Below are 27,113 nucleotides of genomic sequence, written 5' to 3'. Positions count from 1 at the left end.
TTTTTTTTTTTTTTTTTAAACTTTTTTTTTAATTCAGTATTTTTCAAGTATAAGTAATATTTGTTTTTTTAAAAAATTTATTTATTATTTATTTATTTTTGGCTGTGTTGGGTCTTCGTTTCTGTGCGAGGGCTTTCTCTAGTTGCGGCGAGCGGGGGCCGCTCTTCATCGCGGTGCGCGGGCCTCTCACTGTCGCGGCCTCTCTTGTTGCGGAGCACAGGCTCCAGACGCGCAGGCTCAGTAGCTGTGGCTCACAGGCCCAGTTGCTCCGTGGCATGTGGGATCTTCTCAGACCAGGGCTCGAACCCGCGTCCCGTGCACTGGCAGGCAGATTCTCAACCACTGCACCACCAGGGAAGCCCCCCAATGTCTTCTTTATCTTTGTTCTCTCAGGGTAGTGCTTAGAACTAGGTGCTGATGTTGGTTGAATGAGTGCACAGTAATTTTGTTAAGTGACCTGGATGAGGGCATGCGGTGGAGCATTACAGGGACCCCATGTCTCTAGCCTCTTGCTCTTGCTTTTCTATGCTGTACTGTAAGGGGCTTCATTTTCTTCCCTCTGTGGTTATGAATTGCGGCCCGGTGTTCACCTTTGCAGAAAGAAGGCTTAAGTTCCCCACGAATGACTTTTTCTTCCCCGTTTTATGAAATTGACAAGCACACTTGTGATGAAACCACTTTTAACCTTTCAGGATTCACTTTGGGGGACTATGGGGAAAGCACAGGCAAATGTCCAGTGTTTTTCAGTACTGTCTTCATAGCTTCCTTCTTCATTTACCAAAGCCGTGGAACATTGCTTAGACCGTCTGTCTGATTCAATCAGGGGCTACTTTTCTGTCTTCCTGAATAATCCTAATGATTAGCCTGGTCCATCTGGAGCAACTGTTGACTGGCTCACACTCTTTCGAGTTAACGCTGAGCCATCAATTGCTATTTAAGCCATTTCCTGGGAGTGACCGTGGGGGAAATCGGGTTAGAAGATTGCGACAGGTCAGAAATGTAAACCCTGGAAGGAAGAAGGCCTCTGAAAGCTGAGTTCTATTACTTACGAGGTGAACAGCAGTGGTCAATTTTCTTACACCTTTCTAAGTCTCAGTTCCTTCATGTGTAAAACGGGAATATTAATACCTATCTTCTAGGTAAGGTTAAATGAGTTAACAAGGGTAAAGCACCTTGTGTCACGCCTGCCTCAGGGGAGGTGCTCAGTAATGGCAGATATCCTTCCCTTTCCCTCCCCTCCCCTTCCCCCTCCCCATCCTTCCTTCCTTCTTCTTTTGGACACTTGGTGGAGGATGGCGGTGCCTCTGAAGTGCTAGGGCTCATGAATATATGGACAGGGAGAATATCCTAGGGGGTTCTAGGTATTTTTGCTGTGAGCTTCTTTGCCATAAACATCTTTGCCATGAGACTTTTTGCCGAAAATATTTTTGCCGCATAACAAATTGATGGTAAGGCAATTCTGCTGTGAAAGATAAAATAACTGGTTGACAGTTTGGCTTGACAGTTTGGTTTCAAGTGGTTGGAATGAATAGCGTTCTTCCCAGTTAGCGACGTTATTGATGGCTTTATCAAGTTGACAGAGCATGATGGTTTGCCCCAAGAGTTGGTTTCTTATTTTGAAACACCCTACATTGGAGATGAAATGGGCCAAGGGCTTTGAAGGCACAGAGTTGAACCCACCTTTCCCATGGGATGTCTATCAACGGACATGTGCCAGTATGTCAAGAATAAGCAACAGGCTTTCACCATACAATACAGAGCTCGGTTACAAATATGCATCCTAGTATTTGGAAATCTCTCTTAACGACAGAAGAAATTTTAGCAAAAAGGAAAATGTATGATGTGCTGAACGAGGAGACGAATTAATAAGCCAAAAAATGTATATTACTGTGAATGGAAGACTTGGAAGACAAGTGCTTAGGTACAACCCACAAAATAAAATCAGTTCTTTGTGCAGTATTGCCATGAATCTACGCACATTTTAAATGTATTCAAATATTTTGTATTTTGCAATAAAGTCTTTAACTTTGTTATTCATTTTTCATGTTTCATTATGTCCTTTTTTAAGATTTGAGTTGTTTCGAAATTTTTATTTTATATTGGAGGATAGTTGATTAACAATGCTCTGTTAGTTTCAGGTGTGCATCAGAGTGATTCAGTTTTACATATACATGTATCTGTTCTTTTTTAAATTCTTTACCCATTTAGGTTATTACAGAATATTGAGCAGAGTTCCATGTGGTATACAGTAGGTCCTTGTTGGTTATCCTTTTTAAATATAGCAGTGTGTACATGTCAATCCCAAACTCCCAATCTACCTCCCTGCCTCCCACCCTTCCCTCTGGTAACCATAAGTATGTTCTCTAAGTCTGTGAGTCTGTTTCTGTTTTGTAAATAAGTCATTATGTCCTTTTTTTTTTTTAGGCTTTTTTTGGTGTTTTTGAATTTCTGAATTTTATTTTATTTTTTTTTTTACACAGCAGGTTCTTATTAGTCATCCATTTTATACACATCAGTGTATACATGTCATGTCCTTTTAAATGTCCCTCTTTTTTTATTATTTTATTTTTATGGCAAAATTGCCTTACAACCAATTGGCTATGTGGCAAAAATGCTTGCAGCAAAGATGTCTATGGCAGAAATGCTCACAGTGAAAATACTGGACAAGGTCGTGGAGACGTGAGAAGGTCCCAGTGTGTTGGTCCTTACTTCTCTGTTCCTGCCTGCATCATATCTCAAGCACTTACAGGGATTTAATTTTGCTGTGTAGACTTCCAGAGTGGGACATGTCTGGCCCTTTTGCTCAGGGACCACACCCTCTAGGGAGGCACTATAGGGGCTGGGAACACTGTATTGGTGTTGATCAGACATGGCTCCCTTTATTCCTATGAATCCTTGGGCCTGATGGTTTCCTCTCTAGGCCTCAGTTTACTTCTCTATAAAATGGTTACTGTCATCCAGACCCTCTTCTCCTCTCCATGGAACTCTTGGGAGAAGGGATACATGCCACTAATTTTTTTTATGGTGTCAGATTGTGTTTCTTAGTGCCAGGGCAATAACTGGGAGAGTTCCCTAGCACAGGAAGCAAAGTCCAGTTGGGTGTCATTTCTAAAAAACCGCAGAGAGTGCCAAGAAGCGTTCTCGATCCCCATGCAGTGGTACAGGAGAAATATTTCCCATCTGAGAGCATGGAATGGAGTTCTAGGGATTGGTAGGGTGGTTGTTACCAGCCATGCCAGAAGAGTCCAAGGTGCAGCTCATTTGCTTTTGGCTCAGGGACAGCTGGCAGCTGGCCAGGGCTCAGTCATCTTGTTCTTTGCCCCTGAAAGTCCTAGTAATTAGCAATACCCGCTGGGTGAGTCATGCTTGCTAGCAGTCAGTAATTGTGTTGTGGAGTCATCAGTCCAAATGTTACTAAATCAGACACACTGAATCACCTACATGGGTCCCTCTTGTTCTCTCTCTTCGCACCCTGTTTGTTTCCTTTAGATGATGGCTTATCAGAATGTATTATCATTTTTTAATTCCTTTATTGTACCTCCCTCACAATTTCAACTCAATAGCTTGGAAGCTTGGTGAGCTCAATAGCCATGTCGATTTCACTCACAACTCCCAGCAGGAGTCTAACACATTGAGGGTGCTTATTAAATATCAGTTGAATGAATGAATAACCAAATCTGCAGCTCATCATTTATCTTACCCCATTTCATTATGATCTTATAATTTCTGTAATTTGGTTTTGCTTCCTTAAATGCGGAAGAAAAGAAATACAGGGAGCAGAATCTCCAGGTCATTTTCTGACAGAATGACAATCGCCATTTATTAAGCTCTGACCAGGGGCCATGCACCTTCATGGGCAATATCGCATTTCATCTTCACAAGGGCACCTGAGGCATGCACTATCGTCATTCTCATTTTGCAGATGAGGAAAGTCAGGCTCAGCTAGACTAATCTGTCTGAGGTCTCACAGCTGGAGCAGGGTGGAGTTGAGAACATAAGGCAGATCTGTCTAGCTTCAGGGCCTTGCTTTTTGCTTCATATGCCAGTGCTTCAAAAATTCTGGTTCAACTCTGGCTGCACATTGGAATTACCTAGGAGTTAAAAAAATACAGTTGCTTGTCTTGCATTGTTGGAGATTCTGATTTAATCAGTCTGGGGTACTGCCTGGACATCAGGTTTTTTAATCTAGCCCCATCCGCCACCCCAACTCTGGCCAAAGTGTAGTCAAAATTGAGAACTATTGCCCTGAAAAGCATGAGATAAACACAAAGCCAGTCAAGCCGCTTTGCTTGGGGGCAGAGCTCCCTGGGAAAGGCTTTGATGACGGTTCATCATGGTCCCCTGGGATGAACGCACAACCTGGAGAGGAGAGGGCTCTGGGTAGGATGTCCCCTTAAAAAGCAAGACCTGATCTTACTCATCTATAATATGGGGAAGATGACAATTCTGGCATTGCTCAGCTGGGATTCCGAGAATCTTAGGCTGCAAGTGAACTTAGAAATTCACATTGTGGCCCAGAGACGTTAGATGGCTTGGCCAAGGCCACGCAGTGGGTAAGAGGTAGAGACGTGGGGAAGACAGAGAAGCAGAGCATGACAGTGGATAAGAGGTTGGGATTAGACTGACTGATGGATCCAAATCCAGATTTATCACTCTGGCTGTGTGCCTTTGAGAAAGTCCCTGTGCTTCACTGAGCCTCAGATTCCTCATTTACAAACTAGCCATAGTGGTAATAGTATCTACCCTCTAGCGTTTTGTGATGCTAAAAGGAAATTGTGTTTGCAACATGCTTAGCGTCGTGCTTGGCCCTGGGTAGGTGCTTAAATCTTTCTGGGGTTGACAAAAGCAGAATGGAGAATCAAGACAAAGGCAAAATGGGGCTCTAGTGGTAGGTGGTGATATTGCCAAGACCCTGGGGCCAGTAGAGAAGGAAATCAAGTGAGCTGGAGCTGGTGTGAGGGATGAGTGTGGCCAGATTTAGGGCGTCCCAGCCGGGGTAAGTTTGGGCTGACAGGACAGTGTTGCTGCCAGTGTTCCTATTCCAGGTACCAGGATTAGGACATCAAGTGGGACGTGGTATTCAGGAAGGGAGGCCATCCTTGGATCCCTTCTCAGGTTAGAGTGGTTGTTCAATCAGTGGTATTACACTGAACGGAAGACCCAGTCATCTCTGGAGGATTTGGAGGTCCGTTCCTGAGAATGCCAATCTCTGTGGGAGCAGATGTATTTTACTGTTTTGAGACTAGGAAATCAGCCTCTGACTGAGGATTAAATGAGATGATGCAGTGCTTATCTAAGTGCCCACTAAATGTCAGTGATTGTTATTTACTGCTAACAATAAACCCTGAGAGTTGGGCACTTTTATCCTGCCTGGGTTCAAATGTTGACTTAGCTGAGTAATTCTGGGCAGGTAAACTTAATCTTTTAGGCTTCATTTCCCTCATATGTAAAATGGGATAATAGTGCAATCTCATCACATTGGGAAGTAAGATGAACTGTCTGAAGAGTTGAGTTCAATGTCTGACATAAGGTAAGAACACAAAAAATGCCTGCTCTAAGCACTAGTGTTAAAGTCCAACCTCAGCCCGTGAGGGGCCATCCCTGTTATGTGGGATGGTGAGTGGGCTGCCAAATCCGGTGGAGAATCAGAGAGGTGGGGGGAGCAGAGGGGCATGGAGAGTGTTGCCAGCATGGAACAGCATTCACCGACCCTGGAGTTTAGGTCTCAATTCCAGCTACCTTTCCGTTTCATGCCCCGAAGGGGTAAAAAGTCCCTGTGTGCCAAGTGTAAGATACACGAAGTGTACAGTACATGGGGAATTTTGCTTTCTCTTGCAGAAACCCTCTCCTCTCCCCCCACGCACTGAAAAAGGGAAGCTCGTTTGAAAGTCAAGCATTATAAGCATAGAATATTGAGACCAGTTTCTAAACTACAAACGGAAGGGGCTTTAGCTCACTTTATCCACTGCTACTCATGATTCTCACAGGAGGACGTTGAGGTTCATAGAAGTGAAGTGGTTGGCCCAAGGCCTCAGAATTTGCCAGCTGGCAGACCTGGGCCTGGAACAAAGATCTGTTGACTCCAATCCACTGTGTTTTCTACAATTCCACCCTGGAGCATTATTATTATTATTATTACTATTATTTTGGTGTGTACATGTGGGTGAGTGGAAGCAATGTGAACAGGGATGGTAGTCAAACTATCTAAAAATTGGTCAGTTTTGTCTCCTTGATCTAAAGTTCCTAGGGATGAAGAGTCCCTTTGAGAACTGAGTGCAAAAGTTGTGTTTGGTGAGCTGGATTAGGAGAACAATATTTTTCATCTGGAGAACTGGCATTATGACTTTTGTAGACATTTGGCTTTTAATAAATTCAGGGCAAATAATTCATTTCTTTACATAAGGGTAAAAAATCTTTTGTTCTTATCACTCCCAGGAGTTGGGTACAAGCTAAATGTGAGAACTGAATTTCAGAAGGACACCACTACATGCTTAGATTTCCCACTGGGAGCGGAAATTTTGAGACTGAGTTTTTGGAGGAGAGTGTTATCCTCTTCTCCCTTAATCCATGTCTCATTTTACCTACAGCTATTAGCTGGAAACAAGTGAAATTTCAATGTGACCCTCTTTGACCCACAGAAATGGCAATTTAATATGGTCCCACCCTATTATTGGCTGAGCATCAATGGTGACTCCAACTACTGCTCTGGGAAATGGAAAGAGATGGATGAGTTGAACCCTTTTAATTCTTGCTGATTGCCATTTCATGAGTGGCAGCATGTAGTTTCAGAGAGACCTGGGTCCAAATTCTGGCTCCATCAAGTACTAATATGACTCTCTCTGGCCTTTCTTTCTCTTTTTTTAGGGTTGTTTGGTGTGAGTTTAAGCCACTTAATCACAGAGTCTCCTAATTCATAAAAGGAACTAAGTATATTCCCTCCTTCTCTTCCTTTCCCTCATCTGACTAGAGTGACACTATCTGTGGGGTTTCATAGTCAATTTGTCATAGGATTTATTATAACCTGTGAAAATCAGTTGCCATTTTGAATTCAAATACATGGAGAACTAGAGGCATTTTAAAACCCCAAGAGGTTATCCTTAGACCTTAATCTAGAAAGAAAAATAAATGAACAGATGGACAAAAGAATTGATCTAATTATTAAAATTCTGCAGCTTTCAATGCCAATTTATTAAGTTACATCTATTAAATACTTTAAACATGTACAACATTTCATTCACAGTGACTGGAATTCATACAGTAGTGCTGGAAGACAGGGCATGCATATCAGTTAAATACATATCCAACAACATACAATATGCAATTTACCTTGGGTTTGTGATGTTTTAATGTAAAACATAAAATCAATAAAAACACATGGGGCTTATCACTAAAACCACATAAACACCTATACTTGTTTAATCTTTTCACCCCTGAAACAAAAGGGGGGAAGTTACATATTTTAATGACTTTACAAATAAAGTCATCTGATTAATTTCAGCTACTTTATTTATTCAGCATTGTGTGTCTCCTTCCTCCTGAACGCATATGCAACATGATAGTGGGACTTGCCTGTCGTACTCCCTCTTGCCTTGGCTCTCCAGCATCTAGGCAAGTGCTGCCATGTGACGTATGCTCAAGAAAATAACTGAGTCATGGATGACATGGAAAGATTGCTGGGCTGGGTGTCAGGAGATATGCATTCTAGCCTCACATTGCTACTAGCTACTGTCTGGCATTGGGCCATTTACGTCACTTTTCTGAGCCTTGCTTCCTTCATCCTTAAAATGATGTAACTTGGAGCAGATAAGCTCTGCAGATCCCGTCAGCTCTAAAATTCCATGACGGGCTCTATTGGTCAAGATCTCAGAGTCACTTGTGTTGGACAATTTCTGAACAAGTGGGAAATGGCAACCACTTCTAGGCTAGAAGCCCTGAACTCCTGACGAGACCTGCCAGGTTCTTAATGATCAAATAGAACACACAGAAGTCAATTGAAAAATGGCCATGTAATCAAAGATTTGGAAAAGACCTCAGAAATCCTTTGGCTCAATCCTTTCTCTCACCTCAATGAAGGAATGGTTTCTACAAAAGCCTTGAGATGAGCCCTTTGCTTGAATGTCTCCTGGGACTGAGCAATCACTATCTGGGAACATTCTATTTTGGGGTGGAAAGTTCATTTGGATATCAAGCCAGAAATGGTAACCCTGTAACTTCAACTTATTAGCCCTAGCTTTTTCCTCTAGGGAGACATGGAAGAAATTTCTTCCCCCTTTCTACATCACCCCATAGATATCTGATAATATTTCTCATGTCTTCCTCCAACTTCTCCTCCAGTTATTATTTATTTTTATTTAATAAGAGCAGACGGTAATTGGGTGAGCCTAGGATTAAGATTCAGGGGGATAGTATCCTAGCTCTAGATCACCATTAACTCATTGTGTGGTCCTGAACAAGTAAGTTCTGTCTGGGCTGGTATGGTATTTTCTTGTTAAAATGGGTGATGGAAGGGATGGCAGGGGGCAAATGTGTCTCAGAGCTTGGAAAGTTGTAAATATGGTTAACAGAGTGGAGCAGGGCATAGATGTGACTACTCTGACCCTCACTCTCTCACTGCTGGAGCAGAAGCATTCAGGGGTTAATAGTCCACTGAATTCTTCCCAGGCCCAGCTGCCAGTGTGATGCAATAGCTCTTAATATCCAGGACAGCGGTACATCATTTAAAAAATTTCTTCTAAAAATGGCAGAATACTTCCAGGACTCTGGGTCCTGGGAGAGTAAGAAGTCTTGAGGCGAGTGGCTTCTGCATGTGTTTTGCAAGGTGTAGCATGTAAAGAGTCCTGTGCTGAAGAATTAATCCCCAATGTCACAATCATGGAAACACGACTGGGAGAGGACTTGGGAAAATACCTTGCAAGAGAAACTTGGCAACAGACCTGCGGTGTGCACAGTGAGCTAGTTGAACTTTTATAATCCAGAGGGGTTATTGACGATCACAGAGGTGGAATTTCCTCTGGGGTGACATAGCCTAGACTGAAATAGAGCCAAGGGCTCTGGCATGCCTAGTTATTGAACTGAACCAGACACCTTCCAGGATGTGAAAGTGTACCTTTTCACATTCTACAGTATGTTAGTCAAAAAAATCTAGGAATTTTAGTAGCTTAAGCAATTTTGTTCCAAATAGATCTAAACCAGGGTCAAAATACTAGTGACCCCATGCATTTTGATCATGGCTCCTGTATTGGCTGAGAAACACAGGCTTTTCAAGACATCTGGGTTATCCATAAAGTTCTAATATTTTCATGGGTGTTGATGGCCAAACTCTAGTCCAGGAGATAATAAACCTTTCTCTACATGTGGCTTAAGTAATGGATTTTACCATAGAAAGTATCTTTATTTTCTCCCCTTTTATTTATGGAGAACTATCCTTGAATAGCTATTTAAAAAACCACTTAGAGTATACACAAGTCATTTTGTTAATGATCATCCTTCATCAAATGGCACCCATTTTTGTAATGAGAAAATATCCATGTGTCTAAAGTTAGCTAATTAATTAGCTAATACAACCAAAATAAAGGATCTGCAGACAATGGAGCTGCTAAGCAGTTAGAATGAATATGTCTGAGACTAAAATAATTTATCTTTGTATCCCCAGGGCAAGTAGGTACTCAGTAAGTGTTTGTGGAATTGATTTGAATTCAGCCTTTTCAGAGACATTGAATCAGTAAAACATTTTCTCCCTACATTAACTATTTTCTAAAGCACATAAGCATGCTCCTTTTTCCCTTCCAAATCTTTGGATGCACCCCATTTACTCCTTTTAGGGGACCATCACATTCTTAAAAAGCATTCTCCCACCTCATTCTCCCAACTAGTACGCTAATTTTTGCTATGGACATAATGCCTAGGAAACAGAAGTTCTGACTTGAGTTCCACTAGGAATGTCTGGCTGGGCCTATCTGAACAGTAAAAGAAATATCAGAGAGAATTGAACAAATTCAGCAGTGAAGACTTGAGCACAATACAATCTTCAATAAACAGGATTATGACAGGAACGAAATAAATACGTGGCAGGGATTTTTCCAAAGCCTCAAGTCTTCTAGGATAGTAGGAAATTCCTATTTGTTGGATAAACTTACAAATTCACCAGATTCCCTATGGAACAGAGGGAAGGTTTGAGGGCCCTTGGTATAGGGGTGCCTTTCAGTGGAGGGGAAAGTGAGTAGGCCACTCTGGACCCTTCTATGCATGCAGATCCTCTCCCATATCCCAGGTTGCTGGGTGCGCTCATGCAGATGCAGGCAGAGCATTTTATTTCATTAATAGGGTGTTAGTTCTGATCTTGGAGCCAGACTGGAGTCATTGATAAAGCATTCCTGATTTAGCAATAAATATTGTTCTAGGAGTTGGTTGAGGAAACATTCTCTCATCAAGCTGGGTTTGTAGTTACTGAGAAACCTTTCCTTTCTGCTTTAAGCAAAGGGTAATTAGTCTGTCTGAGATGCCCTTTCCCTGAGGCCATCCGCTGCCTGCCCACCTCCTTTCAGGAGTCACTCAGGCTTCACTTCCCTTGTGAAGTCACTTCTGAACCAGGTGGAGGTGACCGTACCCTGCTCTGTGCTCATGCTGGGCCTGTGCTGACTGTTTTGAGAAGCTGAGGGCTTTAGAGCCTTAACCTCCCAACTAAGAAATTAGAAATTAATTTTTATTTAATTATAACTCAACAGATATTGATCAAGTACTGCTACACCAGTCATCATGTTCAGGAACCCCATAATGCTTGTCTCTGCCGCTGTAGTCTCCTGGTAAAAAGAGTAAGAGTGATGTCATTGCCAAATTTGCTTTCGGACCAACCTGTGAGGTCTCTCACAATAGGGAATCTTTATTATAGAGGCCAAGGTGCTGGAGATCACTCCGCATGTCACACTGACACGCTCTCAGACTTCACAGAATGCTCGAAGTTAGCATGTTTCATCCCCATGAGCTCATTTGATCCTGGGAAACAGATTGGTGGATTCCTCCTTTACAGACAAGTCAACAGAGGCTAAGAGACCAGAAATGCCTCTCCAACCCTTGACATATGAGTGCAGGAAACTCAAACATTAGAGGATATGAAATCATTGAAGCAATGGAAGGACCTTCTCAATGTTCAGCCTCTTCTTCAGGAAAGATGCCTTGGCTGGGCTGATTAGCCAATTCCACATTTAAATCCCTTTGAATATTTTAAGAGAAAAATACCCATATAACACTCTGCATATAAAGTTGTGAATCAAACCTCAAAGCAGATCTCGGTTAACATCTCCAGATTTGGTGACTGATATTTTGCCCCCCAGGGAATAAGTCCATTGTCTCTTGGCATCAATCAAGTTTGTTATATAATTGGTCTGTTAACTAGAACTCTGTCTTCAAGTTTTTTGAGTGACCTAATCAGCTGGTTATATTACATAGTCAGGAGAGCTTCAGAAATCCTCTGTAACAGTGTCTGATTTGTTAGGACTTAGAATTAGTCCTTAGAATATGTTGAGTGATATTTGACCAGAAGCCATCTAGTGGTATTCATATACATTTGGGTAGAGTCTGTCTCATTCTTCATAGTGTCTTTTGGGTTAAGGTAGCACACACATAAAAGGCGCTCAAGAACACTGTTCTGAATAGATGCTATTGTTATATGTATTTCCACATATACATGTGGAACTCACACTTGCTTGTTTTGATGCATGTGTACATAATAAAGAGAAAGGTAGTTTTTCTCACTTGCCATAGATGGCGTGAAAATCAATGTTTTTTTTGAGAACATTTATGAGAAATATCAGCTCTCTTTTCATTTTTTTAGGTAAGGCATTAAAGTATGTGTTTAGAGGAACTGACGTAGGATTTTGCCTCTGAAGGGTTTACACTGTTTTCTAGGGCATTAGATTTTGTTTTTAAGGTTCCTGAACCGAAGCAAATGCTTCATAATAAAATTGAACAGTATCTGGGCCCTCTAGTGACAAATGTGTAGTAGGAAGTCGTGGAAATGTTCCATTCATTTGGTGATCAGTGTTTTAATGTTTAGAAACTCACCACTCTTCCAAGCAACCATGATAATAGGTCTGTTCTCTTATGCCTTTTTCCAATTAGTAGTCTCATCAGTAAGGCACATAAAGTGTGAACTTTGGGTCCCTAAATTTCATGGCTTAACTACTGTCTCTATGGATGTTCCAAAGAAACCTTCTAGTTATAATTACATATGAATGAGGAAAATTAGGAGCTAAGAGGCAGAGGACCTTCACACAATGACATCTGCCTTGCCACTATAGCAAGAAGGCTCCGAAGAAGGTTTTATCTTCTTTTGTGTAATCCACCAAAGAGATGTCACTGACGTTCACCATCAGCTTGTCCCCTTCATTCAAGAAGAACATGGCCCCTAGGTAGATGGGTTGGAACCAGTTGCTGCCTATTTCACACACTGACTTGGTCCCCATTAGGAGCTGGGTCGGCTCAGGGTAGCTGTCCGTTACCTTGGTGATGACCACGATGATGGAGTCTGGCTTGTTTAGTCGGCTCCCTTGGCTGATTTCACCACACTCGGATGTGGTCCCTCGGAATGTGACCTGGGAGTAAATAAAGTAGTCTCCTGACTCTGGAATCACCAGGAATTTGTTGGTGTAGTTCATCCTGTTCTTGGTGAAGGCCAAGCCAAGTTCATGTTCCCAATGCAGAGCTGGGAACTGATTTTTCAAGGACTGCGTGGGAGTTTGTCTCACAACTGCAAAGACAAGAGGGAGGTTTCATTTGCTTGTGTCAGAACCTGTGGAATTTTCTAAAAAGAGTCTTACATCAGTTTCAAAGAGTAAAGAGATTGGATAAAACCAACAGCTGTCAAGTTCCTTGAGGAGGAATGAGTAGAGGATATGTGAGTGGACATACACATCTGTTCAGAAAGTAGCATCTTAGGTAGGTGACCTCAAGCAAATCGCTTTGCCTCTCTGAGCCTGAGTTTTCTTATTTGAAAAGTTGGAATTTTTCCTGAGCCCTGTGATCCTGGAAAAGAGTTAAGGTTACAAAATCTCCTTACTCCTTTGTGTTTTGGAAAACAGCTTACAACAAAGAACTACTCTTCCCCAGTGACTTAGATAAAACTGATGGATGACCTCCCTTGTTTATCTGTGCCAAGGCCAGACACCAGACCCTCCCAATTCTTTGCTTCATAAATGATTAGCTGGACTGTTTTATCCTCACTGATTCATCAGAACAAAATGTTTTTTAACCAAACTTTAGGTAAGTTTCTCTCCTTCCTCCAGGCCCCTGAAGTTCGGCCCACCCTCAACCTGACCCTCAACCTGAACCAGCCTCCTGAAAATAGGCTGGCCTCAGGGTAAAACATTCTCTGAGCCTATCAAGCCAACCTTTCATCCCACTTCCCCACACCTGGTTCTTTTCAGCTTTGTGTCCTCCTCTCTATAAAAGAAAAACCCTTTTAGCCTAACTCTTGAGACACTTGCAGACTTTATGGTCAGAGGTTCCCCTGACCGCAGTAGTCCCTTCCCTCCCCTACCTCCCCGCCTTGTGATAATCCTTTTGCTTAAAGTATTTCTTCACTAAGCGAAGATTTGTTTTTTTGACGTACCTTTCCTTAAAAAACAAACAAATAAGAAAAAAAAAAAAAGGAAAGGAAAAGGAGATAATAATACCTGTGGAAAGGATTAAGAGATGGTTAATTTTTTTTTTAAATGTGGAATTAGGAATAGCCTCTAAACTACATTTACTTTTATTAGGCTTCTGGCTTCAGAAATGCTCTGCTACAGAAAGAGGGCATTGCAGAGAGAGAGAGTCATGTTCCTTGTTACTCCCTTCCAATGCACGGTCCAAAGCCACATGAAACACAGGCAGTAGTTAATAAAAAATTAGCATGCAGAACACCAGAGATCCAGAAGATTTTGCAAATGCTTCTCTCCCATCAACAGGGCCAAAATGTACGACAGAATATAATTGAGTTGTGGAGTGAAAGGGACTGGGGCTCCAGGCCACGTAGGCCCAGTTCCAATCCCGACTCTGTATCATGTAGGTTCTTCTCTCTGAGTCTCATTTTCCTGTCTGTGAACTGAAGACAAAGCTCCCTTATAGTCTTGTTCTGAAGATCAAATGAGTGAAAGAGACATGGACATATTTATCATGATGGCTGGATACAGTGTTACTCAATACATATTTATTTTCTTTCCTCAAATAAACTAACATCTTTCATTTTGACAGATTAAAAAATAAGCCTGCTTCATTTTATGTATTTTTATATGTTTTTATGTTTGCATTATTTACAAGTATATGTTATATAGAACATATGAATGAATGCTTTTTATGAGGTTATATCTATAGCAGAAAAAAATGAATAGAATCACACCATTGATTCAAACCATTGATTTCAAATAAGATAACCTGCAATAAAACTAATACTTTTCAGAAAAAATTAAAACACATTTTAATTTCCTACAACCGCTTTTGAAATCCACAGCAATTACCATTATGCACTGCTGGCCATAGTTTTGGGATAGGTCATATTTAAATAAGTGTTCAGCAAACTTCTCACCTGGTAATTGACCAAAAACCTGGTTCCTGGATTTTCTAAAGTGTCTTTCCCATTGCTGACTAGACTATGGCTTCTTTTGCAATTATGACACATGTTCAGAATGTGTATGGCTCCCCTGACCCCTGCACTAAGTGACCCCTGGAGAGCTCTGTTGCTTCTTTGCAAAATCTGTAAAGGGCATTTTTATTAGTCACCTCTTATAGTCTCTACTCCTTCTTTGTGGGTGATGCAATAGATTTAAAAAATTCATCTCAGATGATTAAAAGCAAAAATCATGTATTTTCTAGACAAAGCAAGCTCTATTAACTTGGTATGCAATTAGGCTAACACAGCAGCAAGTAGGAGTTTGGGTACGAAGTACTTGTAATGGAAACAGTTGGAGTCAGTCTCAAATCTCAACCTTCCTAGTCTTGTGACTTGGGACAAGTGAATTTAGTTGTCTGAGCCTCCGTTTCCCCATCCTGTTGGGCTGATATGCAGATTAAAAGAGATCCTGGACGTAAAATGCCGACCACAGTGCTTGGTACATATTAAAAGCTCAGTAGAACCTAGATTCCTTTCCCAATTTCCACTCCCCCCATTCAGTAGGAAGAGGATTGGCATCTCCATACTCAGTTTCTAGGATTTTCGTGCCCAGCCTGTTCAATAACTCCCATTCTTATAGGCAAATGGTAAGTGATAGTGACTGACATCTCCCTGGCCCTAATCCTCACTCAGGACTCACCACGGTTCCCTCTTGGTCAAACGTTAAGACAAATGTTGTGGGCCACAAGGATATCCCCTTGTGGGTTGCAAATTTTCTTACAGATCAGAAGAATATGCTTGTTCTTTAACTTTCTAGTTTTTCAATGGATTTTTTTTTTGAAAAATCAGCAAAGTTTATTTATTTATTTTAAAATTTGTATTGGAGTATAGTTGCTTTACAATATTGTGTTAGTTTCTACTGTACAGCCAAGTGAATCAGCTATACGTATACATATATCCCCTCTTTGTTGGAGTCCTTCCCATTTAGGTCACCACAGAGCACCGAGTAGAGTTCCCTGAGCTATACAGTAGGTTCTCATTAGTTATCTATTTTATATGTAGTATCAATGGATTTTTAACACGTATTTCTGCACTGTCTTGCTCTTTTCTCTGGAGTCGTAGAGGTATATGTGACTCCAGATATGAGGTGTCAGGAATTTTGACACTAGACCTGGGAATCTGGCCAACTGGTGATGTTAAGAGATTGCTCGTAATCTCTTTACATCAATGAAAATTCTTTAGAAATACCTACCTGAATGTAAGTGTCCAATAACTTCTTGAATGGACTCAATAAATTGGCTAGGGGAGCTTTCATCTTTGACTAGATTCAAAATTACATGAATCTCTGAATCTGAGGAAAGCCATTTCTGAATGACTGAGTGTGAGAATGAAAGAGAGAAACAGTAGATAAGGAAGAGAGCTGATAGAATCTGGACGAAAATGCCCAAGAAACATGGGGCTTTGACACTTCGAGGGAGGAAGACATCTGAAAACCCTGACTGAGAGGAGAGGTCTGTTACCAAAGGGTGTGGTTTCCAGTTTAAAGCTACAAGAATGACTTTGGCAAACACTGAAAGAAATCTCAGGCCCAGGGCCCATAGTCTCCTGGAAAACACACCCGGAAGAATTACCTGTCAGGTGTGCCCTTGGCTTATCCCCACCGGCTCCAGGAGGTGCGTCTGTAAGGAAAGGAGAAAAATGCTTTCTATGAGTCAGAGGGTGACTGGAGTGAAGACAGCCTTTGGTGAGCTGCGTGGTGCCTGCAGCTGGAGGGAAACATTCCTCTCCTCCAGTTTGGTCCAGGTCTTTTTTTGGGGCGGGGGGGCAGGGACAAGGCAGCCTCAGGAGAAATAATCTTGAACACAAATGAACCTTGGTCCCGTGACTTTGGACAAGTTACCCATCCTGTCTGAGACTCTGTTTTCTCGTATCTAACATGGGTGCATCAATTCCTGCTATGGGTGATGGGTACTCAGAATGACTCCTGGCACATGCTTGGTGTTCAGCAAAGCTCACCTTGCCTCTCCTTTGCTTCTGTTGGTTCTGTGGGAGCTGGTTGGCCTTTTGCCTTCTTCATAGTCCCTTTAACCATATCCACTGAGCCATCTGGATGTCCTAACAGAAGTAGGTGGGGACTACTCTGTAGCTGTATGACCTTGGCAAATCCCTTTCCCTCTCTGGACACTCTGTTTCCCTCTCAGTCCTCCAGAAGGCTTCAGCATTTCCTTTTGGTTCTCAGAGATGATTATACTGGACAAGTGTGTTCTAACTACAGTGATAAAGATGATGTTATTGATGCTAAAAGGAAAAATTATTGCATACTTTTGATGTGCTAGGTATTGTTCTAATATCTTTAAAGGAATTAACTAATTTAATCCACACTAACCCTGGGAGGTAAGTACTATTATAACCACTTTTATTGGTGAGTAAACTGAGACAGAGAAAGGTGAAATTATTTGCCTAAAGGCTGTCACCTCCACAGGCCATGCACTTGGCCATGGCACCATTTTGCCTTCTTAGTGACTGGGGAGGAGCCTCTCTTTTCCTCTGGGTCTGCATCTTAACTTCCCATGTATCAGACTATGAGAAATGTTCTTGTTCCCCACAAGAAAAGGCATAAAATATGAACACACTTACAAGATCGCTGATGTGAAGGTCCAAGCTCCTGTCCTTTTGGAGTCTATTGGGAAAGAAAGATACGGTTCATATTATCTTGTGGTCCTTTTGACCCCACACCCATGCAGCTGCCCATGTTATGGGCCTGTTTAATATGCTGCTGCTACCCAGCCTTGGTACTCAGAGATAAGGGAAATGGGAATGAGAATATTGGGTTGATGGGAATCTTGCACCCAAGCTCTCTTCTTTCATCTTCCAGCACCCCAATGACCTTTCTCTCTCCTATGCTTGTCTCTGAAGCTCAACTTTAAAGTTTTGTCCTGAGAGCTTTTCCTGTTCCATTCTAGGGCGCTCTGTCATCTTATCATTGCTTCTATTATTTGAACAAATAGCCTCACTTGCTTTATTTTCTTTTCTTCAGCACAATTTAAAAATTGGAACTATTGCAAAAAGTGATACCAAAAAATAAATAACGACTATGCTCTCTTTCCCATCAACCTCCAAAATTCTGCTTTGTTTCCATGCAATATATGAAGACTTTTTTACTCTTGCAACCCTAGTTTGTGAGCCATTTCAGATACCACATGGTAGTTAAAGAGTAACTGCTTTGGGGGTAGATGGACCTGAATTTGAATCCTGGTTCCACCATTTATTAACAATATGATCTTGAGCAAGACACTTCCGCTCTGAGTTGTGGTGTCTTCATTTGAAAATTGGGAATAATAACAACCCCAGCGATAGATAACTCCCAGATTTGAGATGAAGAAAATGTATCAGTCAATGCAAAGAATGCGTGGAAAATGAAGAACCACCATTCACAAGACCTGCATATAAACTCAGGAGCAAAACTAAGCTCTTAGTTTAGGAGTGACATCACTCTCTTACATTTTCCAATGTTCTCTTCTCTGATACAATTTTGACTCAACCCAGAGTCTTCCGATTTGATCCTCATAACTACACAGTCCCCCAAGACCACTGATCCTCATGTCACCATGAACACTTGTCAGTTTTACGTCTTAAAATTCATGTGTGTTTGTGTGAGTGTGTGTGTGTGTGTACTTGTGAATGAGAAATTGTATGTCCATGTGAGTATGAGAGAAGACAGCTTCATCAGTGGAAGAGGGTATGAGTCAATGTGTTTTTGCATCTGTGTGTCTACATGTATCTATGGTCTGGTGTTGTGTGCATGGATTCTCTACATGCATGTGTGGTTGTGTGGATGCAGCTGTGTCATTGGTGAGTCTAGGTCTGTGAGCAGTCCTGTGATAACAGTGATCTTATTAGAGCCCAGACCACCAGGCTCTTTTTACTCCAAGACATGTTACCTAACCTCTATTGGAAGCCTTCTTGAAGGCAGAGATCTTGTCTTTGAATGACTAACTGCCTTTCTCCCCTTTCCAGTGCTCTTTTTTCCACTTCCTAATTCTGTTGATGGCAGCACTACTGCCTCTCCTCAGTTACCAAGCCTGCAATTTCTTCCTTTCTTTCTTCTTCCACAAACCCAAGCTGTCATTTCTTTTTTTTTTTTTTAGAAAACTCCTTTTTTTTTTTTTTTAACCTTTATTTTATTTATTTATTTATTTATGGCTGTGTTAGGACTTCATTTCTGTGCGAGGGCTTTCTCTAGTCGTGGCAAGTGGGGGCCACTCTTCATTGCGGTACGCGGGCCTCCCATTATCTCGGCCTCTCTTGTTGCGGAGCACAGGCTCCAGACGCGCAGGCTCAGTAATTGTGGCTCACGGGCCCAGTTGCTCCGTGGCATGTGGGATCTTCCCAGACCAGGGCTTGAACCCGTGTCCCCTGCATCGGCAGGCAGACTCTCAACCACTGCGCCACCAGGGAAGCCCCAAGCTGTCATTTCTATTTTGGAGTTTTTCTCATTCATGCCTCTACTCCAGGCCTCAGCACACTGCTCTCCTGGATTCTTCCCATAGGCTCCTAACAGAACTTCCTCCACCTGGTTCCTCCTTTTCTTGAACCCATCCCTTAGCCTGCCTTCAGAGGGCTTTTCCTAAAGCATCACTTTGAGACGCGTCTCTGTTCATAAACCTTCAATGGCTCCCCACAACCTTTAACACAGTCCCAAATACTTATGTTGGCATTCAGAGTCCCAACCGCCATCCCAGTCTTGTTACCTACTATTTATCCTTCTCCAAGTTCTCTGTACTCCAGCCATAAGAGGCAACCACAGTGAATGATTCAAGGGACATGAAAAAGGCAGTAAATGTAGCTACCATTTATTCTCTGAGTAGTGGCACTGGGCTGTGCTAAGCCCTTCACATGCATTATCTCCTTCAGCCTGGCAATGACTCTCCACGGTGGATGCTATTTATATCCTCATACTGAAAATTAGGCTTAGGACATTAAGAAACTTGCCCAGTGTCTTATACCTGGAAAGTGGAGGAGCAGGATTTTAACCCAGGTCAACTGACTCCAGAATCCCAAGCCCTCAAACATTGCTCCTTATAACTTCTAGGCAAGCCCCTCATCTGCTGAGGTGGATGGATAAGTACTAGTGGTTCCATGCACTGTGACAGCGGGGGAAACACAGAGACCAGAAAATAGGAACCTGGCCCAGAAGTGGGAGAATCAGGGGGAATTACGCCTGAACTGCGTCTTATATATACTCACAGGTATATAATACTCACAGGTATTAACCAGGTAATAAAGATAATGACCATTCCAGACAAGGCCAAAAGCTTGTGCAAGAGTAAGGAGGCCCAACAGAGCACAGAAGCAGTTGGGAAACTGCAAGCATTTCTGCTGCCAAGTGAATATATTATACGCTTTTAGCATAGGGTCATGAGTACCATAGTCTTTGAAAACCTAAACCCAATCGACATGACTACTTATCCAGCATCAATCACTTTGATGAGCTTGGGAGGTGGAGAAGCAGCCTAGAAATGGCCTTATTCTGTAGGCTGTTTCCTTACTTGCTATTGACAGAGCTGACAAAGGACTCGATCCTTTGGCAAGGCAGAAAACTGAAGGTGAACTCTCAAAAAGAATTTGGGAGAGCCTGGTGGCATCCCCTTGTGTAGGAAATGGCTGCCCTGGTTGGCCACCTTCTACTTCATTTAGTTCTCTGCTGAGAAACCTTCTTGAACATCCTACTTCTTTTTGTCTAAGCAGACCCTCAGCTAAGAGTCTGGAGCATTTCTTTTGGCTCAGAGTCCCATTGTCATTAGCAAGAATTTGGGAGTGAACACATTTCCCTATTTGCTCTGCTGGATTTCTGTAACTTGGACACACATTTTATTTTCTTATATGGATGGAATGTGTGTGGGTTTTAAGTGGCCCAACCAGAATACTACTAAACATCTGGAGGCTACGATAGTGCCTGTTGTCAGGTTTGAAGAACACAACATTCCAAGAGTCTCCAAGAAGAACATCAGCTGGGACCCTCTTTCCAAGAACAATATCTAAAGCCTTCCATTGCTGTTTCTCTTAATAATCACTCTGTTTATCATGCGAGGAAGATTATTGTGATAAGAAGCAGGAATGAATGAAGAGGAGATTTGAGAGGATGAACTAGTAGGTCTTTGAGGAAAGGTTTATGCATGTGAGCTGGCTCAATGCCTGCTCTCAAGATGGTTGCTTATAAAAAAAAAAGTCAATAAATGGCTTACTGTCTTCCAACTCTGACTCGTCTCCATCACTTCTTATTATTCTGGGATACCAAGGAGATGATGGCTCCCGAGAGATGCTGGTCACTGCAACATTAGCTTCCAAATCTGAATAGACATGGAGTCCAAGAACACCCCTGAAGGATGTGATTTATTTCCCCTTAAATACCTTCTCAAATCACTGGCTGAGAACCCGGGTCCAATTTTATTTCCCCTTCGGAGCATTTATTACTCCCTCAAGTGATACGACTTATTTGTATGCTATTGATTTTCTCTCTCTAGCAGAATTCCAGCTGCCTGTAGAATTCTGCCTGTCTTGCTCACCACTATATTTGTAGCACCTCAGACCGTGCCTGGCACTCCCACTGGATTATCCAATTGGCAAAATACACTGATGCTCAGGCACCAGTAAGACAGGCAGAAAACAGAGCAGAAGATGGAGTAAGCTTCAGCTTCAGTGACTTCAGCCAGAGTTTTACAATTAAAAAAACTAGGAAAGAGACCCTTTCATTTTAGAATACATGCAAAGTTTTGGGTTTTTGTTTAAATTAAAAAACTTGATTATGTAGAGGTGGGTAGCCATAATCTTTTAGTACTGGGGCCTCCAAAGTTTTTCATCAGGCTCTGCTTGGAGCATAGCCATGGCTCTAGAAAGGTTTGTTGCGAGTTGTGACAGTTGGCCAGGATCAGAGCCAGAAAAGGCAAATGTGTCTGCCGATGGGCACACATATTAGTGGGAGAGTGGGTTGCCTGCCGCCCTGGTATTTATTAACCCCGAGCAAAGTAAGCTGGTGCTTTTCACCCCTTACTTCTTATAGGTCAGGGAATTTTCACTCTCACTTGATTTTATTTCCTTTTTTCTTCTGGCTTTTTTTTGGGGGTGGGGGCTGCATATAGATTGATAAACCCCAACTCAAACTAACCATGACCTATTACTTTAAGCATTTTGGGAATTCTCTAATACTTCCAACAGGGAAGAAAGAAGGATGGAGGGAAGGAGGAGACTACTGTCTAGCTGAGGGTTTCCCTGGGCCAGGTCCTACTGGTGTTTATGTGTGCTCCTCATCTAGTAAGTACTCCAGCTGCACTCAAAAGAGCTTATCACCTGATTACAGTCTTTGTAAGCCAAAGGCAAAGAGTACGTGAAAGGCCTGGGAGCTAAACCTTTAGACCAAGTACAGACTGGCACATAGCAGGAGCCCCATAAACATTAGCTGACTACATAATGGATGAGCCTGAAGCGATGTGGTCTTTGAGATTCTCTTATTGGCATTTCCCCAGTATTTTAACTAATGACCCATTTAGCCTTTCTCCCATATTCTGTACTCACTCTCTAGTATATTCATAAACAGGAAGAGATATCTATTTCTTGCCATCATAAATGCCACAATTGCAAAGGCATAAATGTTTTATGATCCATAACATCCTCCCAGCACTTCTAGGAGAAATACACAGACATTTGCCTTTGCCTTTTCCTCTTGCAATTTCCTGTTTGTACTTGCACAAGGATAAATCCAACCTGGACCTGTTTGATTCCAAGGTTGTTTCATTTCATCCTCCTCTAAGGTGCACTGGACGGTGTGGTTATTTTTCCCCCCACATCTTTATTGGAGTACAATTGCTTTACAATGTTGTGTTAGTTTCTGCCGTATAACAAAGTGAATCAGCTATATGTATACATATATCCCCATATCCCCTCCCTCTTGAGCCTCCCTCCCACCCTCCCTATCCCACCCTTCTAGGTGGTCACAAAAGCACCGAGCTGATCTCCCTGTGCTATGCGGCTGCTTCCCACTAGCCATCCATTTTACATTTGGTAGTGTATTTATGTCAATGCTACTCTCTCACTTCATCCCAGCTTCCCCTTCGCCCCCATGTCCTCAAGTCCATTCTCTACATCTGTCCTTATTCCTGCCCTGCCACGAGGTTCATCAGTACCGTTTTTATAGATTCCACATATATGCGTTAGCATACGGTATTTGTTTTTCTTTCTGACTTCACTGTGTATGACGGACTCTAGGTCCATCCACCTCACTACAAATAACCCAATTTCATTCCTTTTTATGGCTGAGTATTATTCCATTGTATATATGTGCCACATCTTCTTTATCCATTCATCTGTCAGTGGACATTTAGGTTGCTTCCATGTCTTGGCTATTGTAAATAGTGCTGCAGTGAACATTGTGGTACATGACTCTTTTTTTTTTTTTTTTAAATTCATGTTCTTTTATTTATTTATTTATTTATTTATTTATTTATGACTGTGTTGAGTCTTCGTTTCTGTGCGAGGGCTTTCTCTAGTTGCGGCAAGTGGGGACCACTCTTCATCGCGGTGCGCGGGCCTCTCACCATCGCGGCCTCTCTTGTTGTGGAGCACAGGCTCCAGACGCGCAGGCTCAGTAGTTGTGGCTCACGGGCCTAGTTGCTCCGCGGCATGTGGGATCTTCCCAGGCCAGGGCTCGAACCCGTGTCCCCTGCATTGGCAGGTAGATTCTCAACCACTGCGCCACCAGGGAAGCCCCTACTGTCATTATTATCATCAGCTTATCCTCTGCTGCTGCTGAGCCTTCTCTTCAGGCCTGTGAATGTATCTGAAGGTCTGTGAGACCCTCCTCGCTCAATTCTTCTTGTGTTAGAATTGAATTGCCTTTTGCCTGGCCACTGTGTGAATGGAAAACTCATTCCATAAACAATCTCAGATTCCATGGATCTTCTGAAGGCTGTGGGCAGAAGAGGAGGACTGTGGGGCTGCGTGCGGGAGGGGAAGAGGAGGAGGGAGCAAGGCTGGGACACAGAGGGGAAGCGGGTGTGGGTGGCGGCGAAGGTGGTTATTGGCCCCTAGGTGAGTCTGGGGGAGTCCACTCGGGCAGATCATAGTGGGGCTTTGTATTTGCAGGGCTTGTGGAATGTTCCAGGCTTTGAGGGAGACAGATCTGAGTTTGAGTTCTGGATCTAGGTCTTACTAACTGTGGGATCTAGATCATAAGGACAAGTGCAAATGAAAAATAAGAGGCTTAGTTCCCCCTGTTGAAAATAAGGGACGAGATTTCTTTCCCTTCCTTTTTCCTAGAGCATTTAGGTTAGAAAACTTGTAAGTACTTTCTTCTTGCTTTGAAATGTATATAAATCCTTTTGAAGAACAGCTAGGCCTTTTCTTCTTGCTCCCCCCCCACCCCCATGACCTGGGAGCATCTCTCTGAAATGTGAACATCAGGAGAGGTAATGCCCCCATCTCCCAGTTTCTGTAGGAAGACAGGTGCCTAATTTAGGTGGGCACCTTGCTCCAAGTTGCAAAACTATCATAAAGAAATTAGAAGTTGGTTTTTCCTCTGGAGAAAGCCAATTACCTAACACAGATGGTCACTTCAATTACAAGGAGAAGTTTGGATGAACTCTGCGTGACAAATGGTGCTGTCGAGTCCTGTTACCGCGTACTTGTAGCTCTCCCCACATTCCCAACATATAAACTGCTCCTGCACATACCTTATTAGTGCTGTCAGAGTACTTATGTTAGTATCTTTTTTTGGTAGAAAGAGAAACAGACTCCAAAAAAAAAAAAAAAGGAAGCCATATGCTTATTTACACAGCTGGAGGTCAAACTCAGGTGACTCAGAGTCCTGACATTTCGTTGTTATGTCCCCAAACTGTCCCAGTGACCTGGTTTTCCCACTTGAATTCCATCTTCTTGCATCTCTTTTGAGCTGGTTATTGTCTGTTAGCCCCTCCGGATCCACTCTATGCCCTGAGCCCTCACTGACCTCCTGGCACACTTGCTCCTTGGCTCTTTTGAGCCCAGCTTCCAGTTGAGTCTGGCCAAGGGGATGAGAGGCTGGGGGCAGACTGGTCAGAGTTTTCCCTCCCTGCTTTCTGTTCCCTCCCTGCTGCTTTGGCAGATGGCCTTCCTCAACTCAGCCCTCAGCTCCTCCAGGCAGGCCCTCTCCTACGTTTTAGGTCTCCTTGGGTTCCTCTAAAACTTTTCCCTCTATTTGCCTCTTCAGGCCAAGGGGTGGTGACCAGCTTCATACTGTTGGTAACCCCAGGATGCTTCCGGCCCTGTTGTTCTCATTAATCTGTCTGCAACTCAGTAAATTGACCTTTCTTTGAACTCTTTAAGCATTCTTACTTAAATCTCTTCTTTGAATGGGCCAGGTGTTTCTTTTCAGTACTCCGATTGCTGCATGTGCCCCAGCCTTAGCCCCATTTCCCTTTCTTTTTCTTCTAAGTTATATAGCCTGGCCAAACCACAGCTCCAGAGGTCCCCAGGACAGAATGGGGTATTGGCCTTTGCATCTCTTGAGCGCCTGCAACAGGGCAGGCGTGCAGCTCCTTCCCTCGAGGGGCTTCCTGTGCAGCGCCAGCTTGTGCTTCACACTCTCTTCCTAAGCACCTCACTGGCCTCCGCTGTGCCGTGGCATCCCACCTGATGGACTTCTAGATCAACACAACATGGGCAATCTCAGACATCGTTTGGGGCAGAGGGAGTGTTTTTCATCAGAACGCAGGAGAGCTCAGGTTACTGGAAGCCACTTAATGCCTCATTCAAGAACGGCCATCTCTTTCTGGCTAAAGAGGGACTGAGTCCAGAATGCTGACTGCACGCTGCAGCTTGACTTTGTTGGAACCAGCCCCATGGCGGTCTAGGGGTCACAGCCTGAACCCCCAGGCCCTCCCATTCTCCTGTAACATGAACAGCATTTCCAGTTGTCTGCATATTTCTACATTTCCTGAATGATGGCATGTGGCCATGAATGTTGCTGTCTGAATCTCAGTCTGTTTGCTGACCCTCATGGGTGGTGAAAGTTACACATTAACCATGGCTTGCTCATGGTCTCTGCTTTGAAGTTGCCAGCAGTGCTTAGAAAACAGGTTTCCAATTAAACCAACTGAAAAACCTGTTTTCCCCTCTGGAATTTAATACTTTGGACTGGGGTTAAATTGGCTACCAGAGATTATGTAGGAGAGTTTTTTTTTTTTTTTTTTTTTTTTTTTTTTTTTTTAAAGGGTATCCCTTGAATGACACATTCTTCAGGTTTTAAGGTTTTTGAAGTTCCTAGTCCAGAACTATGTTTTCCCCGTCACCTGTCAGCACCTGCCCACCATTGCACCATTGTTTTCCCTAGACCCTGTATTCTTTTTTGACTAAGCTCCCCACCCCTACCAAGACCAGAGAGATAAATAATCAGGTAGGAGATTCTTACTTGAGCTTCGAAAAAGAATATTTCTAAACCCAAGAAAGGGGAGTTGATTAAATTATAGCACATACATACATAGGAATACAATACAACCATCTATATCATCATGCTGCTGTGAATTTACTAACAATAAACAAAATCATAATAGGAGACTCAAAATAATCCCATCTTATTAAAAAATATGGAATTATATATCCTCAAATGTTAGTAGTGGTCACTCTATGCAGTTATGGGTAATGATAATTATCTTCTTTTCCTTATCTGTGTTTTCTACCTTTTTTCAATGACTACGTATTAGTTTTGTAATTTAGTTTTTTTTTTTTAGTTTTTCATTTTTTTTAAGGAAAATGAATGTTCCCAAATTATCAGTGCATTATGATTATAATAATCTAAAATAAGTGGCTTGTGGTTGTTTCCATATAAACCTAAAAAGGCAGAATTCATCCCCCAGAAATACTGAGAATAAAAACCAAATTGGAGTTCTCACCTTCCACAGTCTGCCTTTCCTTTGCATATGGAAGCAGGGACCATGATGGACCAAGAAGCTCTGTCCAGAGCTGTGATAGTGGCCAGGTGGCCCCAGGGGGTCTGCTGACCCCCAGGTCACTGCGGAGTCTTGCTTACCTGGAACACGCAGGCCTCTCCTTGGGCCCGGAGCTGGCCAACGAGCAGGTAGGTGGTGAGTCCTGCCAGGATTGGGAGCAACACCAGGCAGCAGGTCAGAGCCCAGCGTGCACTGCTGCTGCTGGGTGCTAGCCCAGCTCTGGCCTTGGGCCTGCAGCCGCCGTCCTCGGGCAGCATTTCGATGCTGGCTGTTTCCCCACAGCCCGGCCCTAGATCCTCTGCCATGCTCCTGATGGTCCTAGAGTTGCCTCTCACTCCTTCAGGGCAGAGAGACCCCCCCCATTAAATAGAAGCCCAGCTCTCACAGTGGGTGAATTAATCACTGCCTACTCCTCCCCCTGCCCTCCCCCCTCCACTTTCCACAGCGCACTGTGCCCCGCCCTACCCTGCTAGGGAATGCACCGCCTACAACAGAAACCAAGTCTGGTTTAAGAAAAAAAAAAAAAAAAAGAGAAGGAGAGAAGAAGAGGA

The 27,113-nt window shown here is 42.9% G+C and overlaps 1 protein-coding gene and 1 long non-coding RNA gene across 3 annotated transcripts; both read right to left on the bottom strand.

The window, feature by feature from the left end:
* TNFSF15 (TNF superfamily member 15) lies at positions 1–27,072 on the bottom strand. 2 transcript variants are annotated; one of them, XM_082469283.1, is made up of 5 exons: positions 26,643–27,067; positions 17,222–17,264; positions 16,216–16,263; positions 12,498–12,745; positions 1–10,799 (listed from the first exon to the last, which is right to left on the bottom strand). In XM_082469283.1, exons 1-5 carry the CDS (start codon positions 26,865–26,867, stop codon positions 10,707–10,709), a joined length of 657 nt encoding a protein of 218 aa, XP_082325409.1. In that variant the 5' UTR covers positions 26,868–27,067; the 3' UTR covers positions 1–10,706. The 2 variants fall into 2 exon arrangements, with proteins under 2 accessions (XP_082325409.1, XP_082325408.1); XM_082469282.1 differs by having other exon boundaries at positions 1–12,745; positions 26,643–27,072.
* On the bottom strand, positions 18,434–20,816 carry LOC309664211. Its single transcript, XR_014265679.1, has 2 exons — positions 19,037–20,816; positions 18,434–18,687 (listed from the first exon to the last, which is right to left on the bottom strand). It is a non-coding gene; the product is annotated as an uncharacterized lncRNA (long non-coding RNA).
* Positions 27,073–27,113: the final 41 nt, after the last annotated feature.

This window comes from Balaenoptera physalus, assembly GCF_965194825.1.
Source record: "Balaenoptera physalus genome assembly, chromosome: 7".
NCBI lineage: Eukaryota > Metazoa > Chordata > Mammalia > Artiodactyla > Balaenopteridae > Balaenoptera > Balaenoptera physalus.
The sequence above is the reverse complement of the archived record's forward strand: the minus strand, read 5'-3'. Positions and strand labels throughout refer to the sequence as shown.

Bases quoted from the DNA above. Each gene is read 5' to 3' on its own strand.
- TNFSF15 (XM_082469282.1), bottom strand. From the start codon at position 26,867: ATGGCAGAGGATCTAGGGCCGGGCTGTGGGGAAACAGCCAGCATCGAA. The intron at 17,265-26,642 runs GTAAGCAAGACT...CTTTCCCAATAG, and splicing joins GAGAGGCCTGCGTGTTCCAG to ACTCCAAAAGGACAGGAGCT. The intron at 12,746-16,215 runs GTAATTCTTCCG...TTGTCTTTGCAG, and splicing joins GCCAAGGGCACACCTGACAG to TTGTGAGACAAACTCCCACG.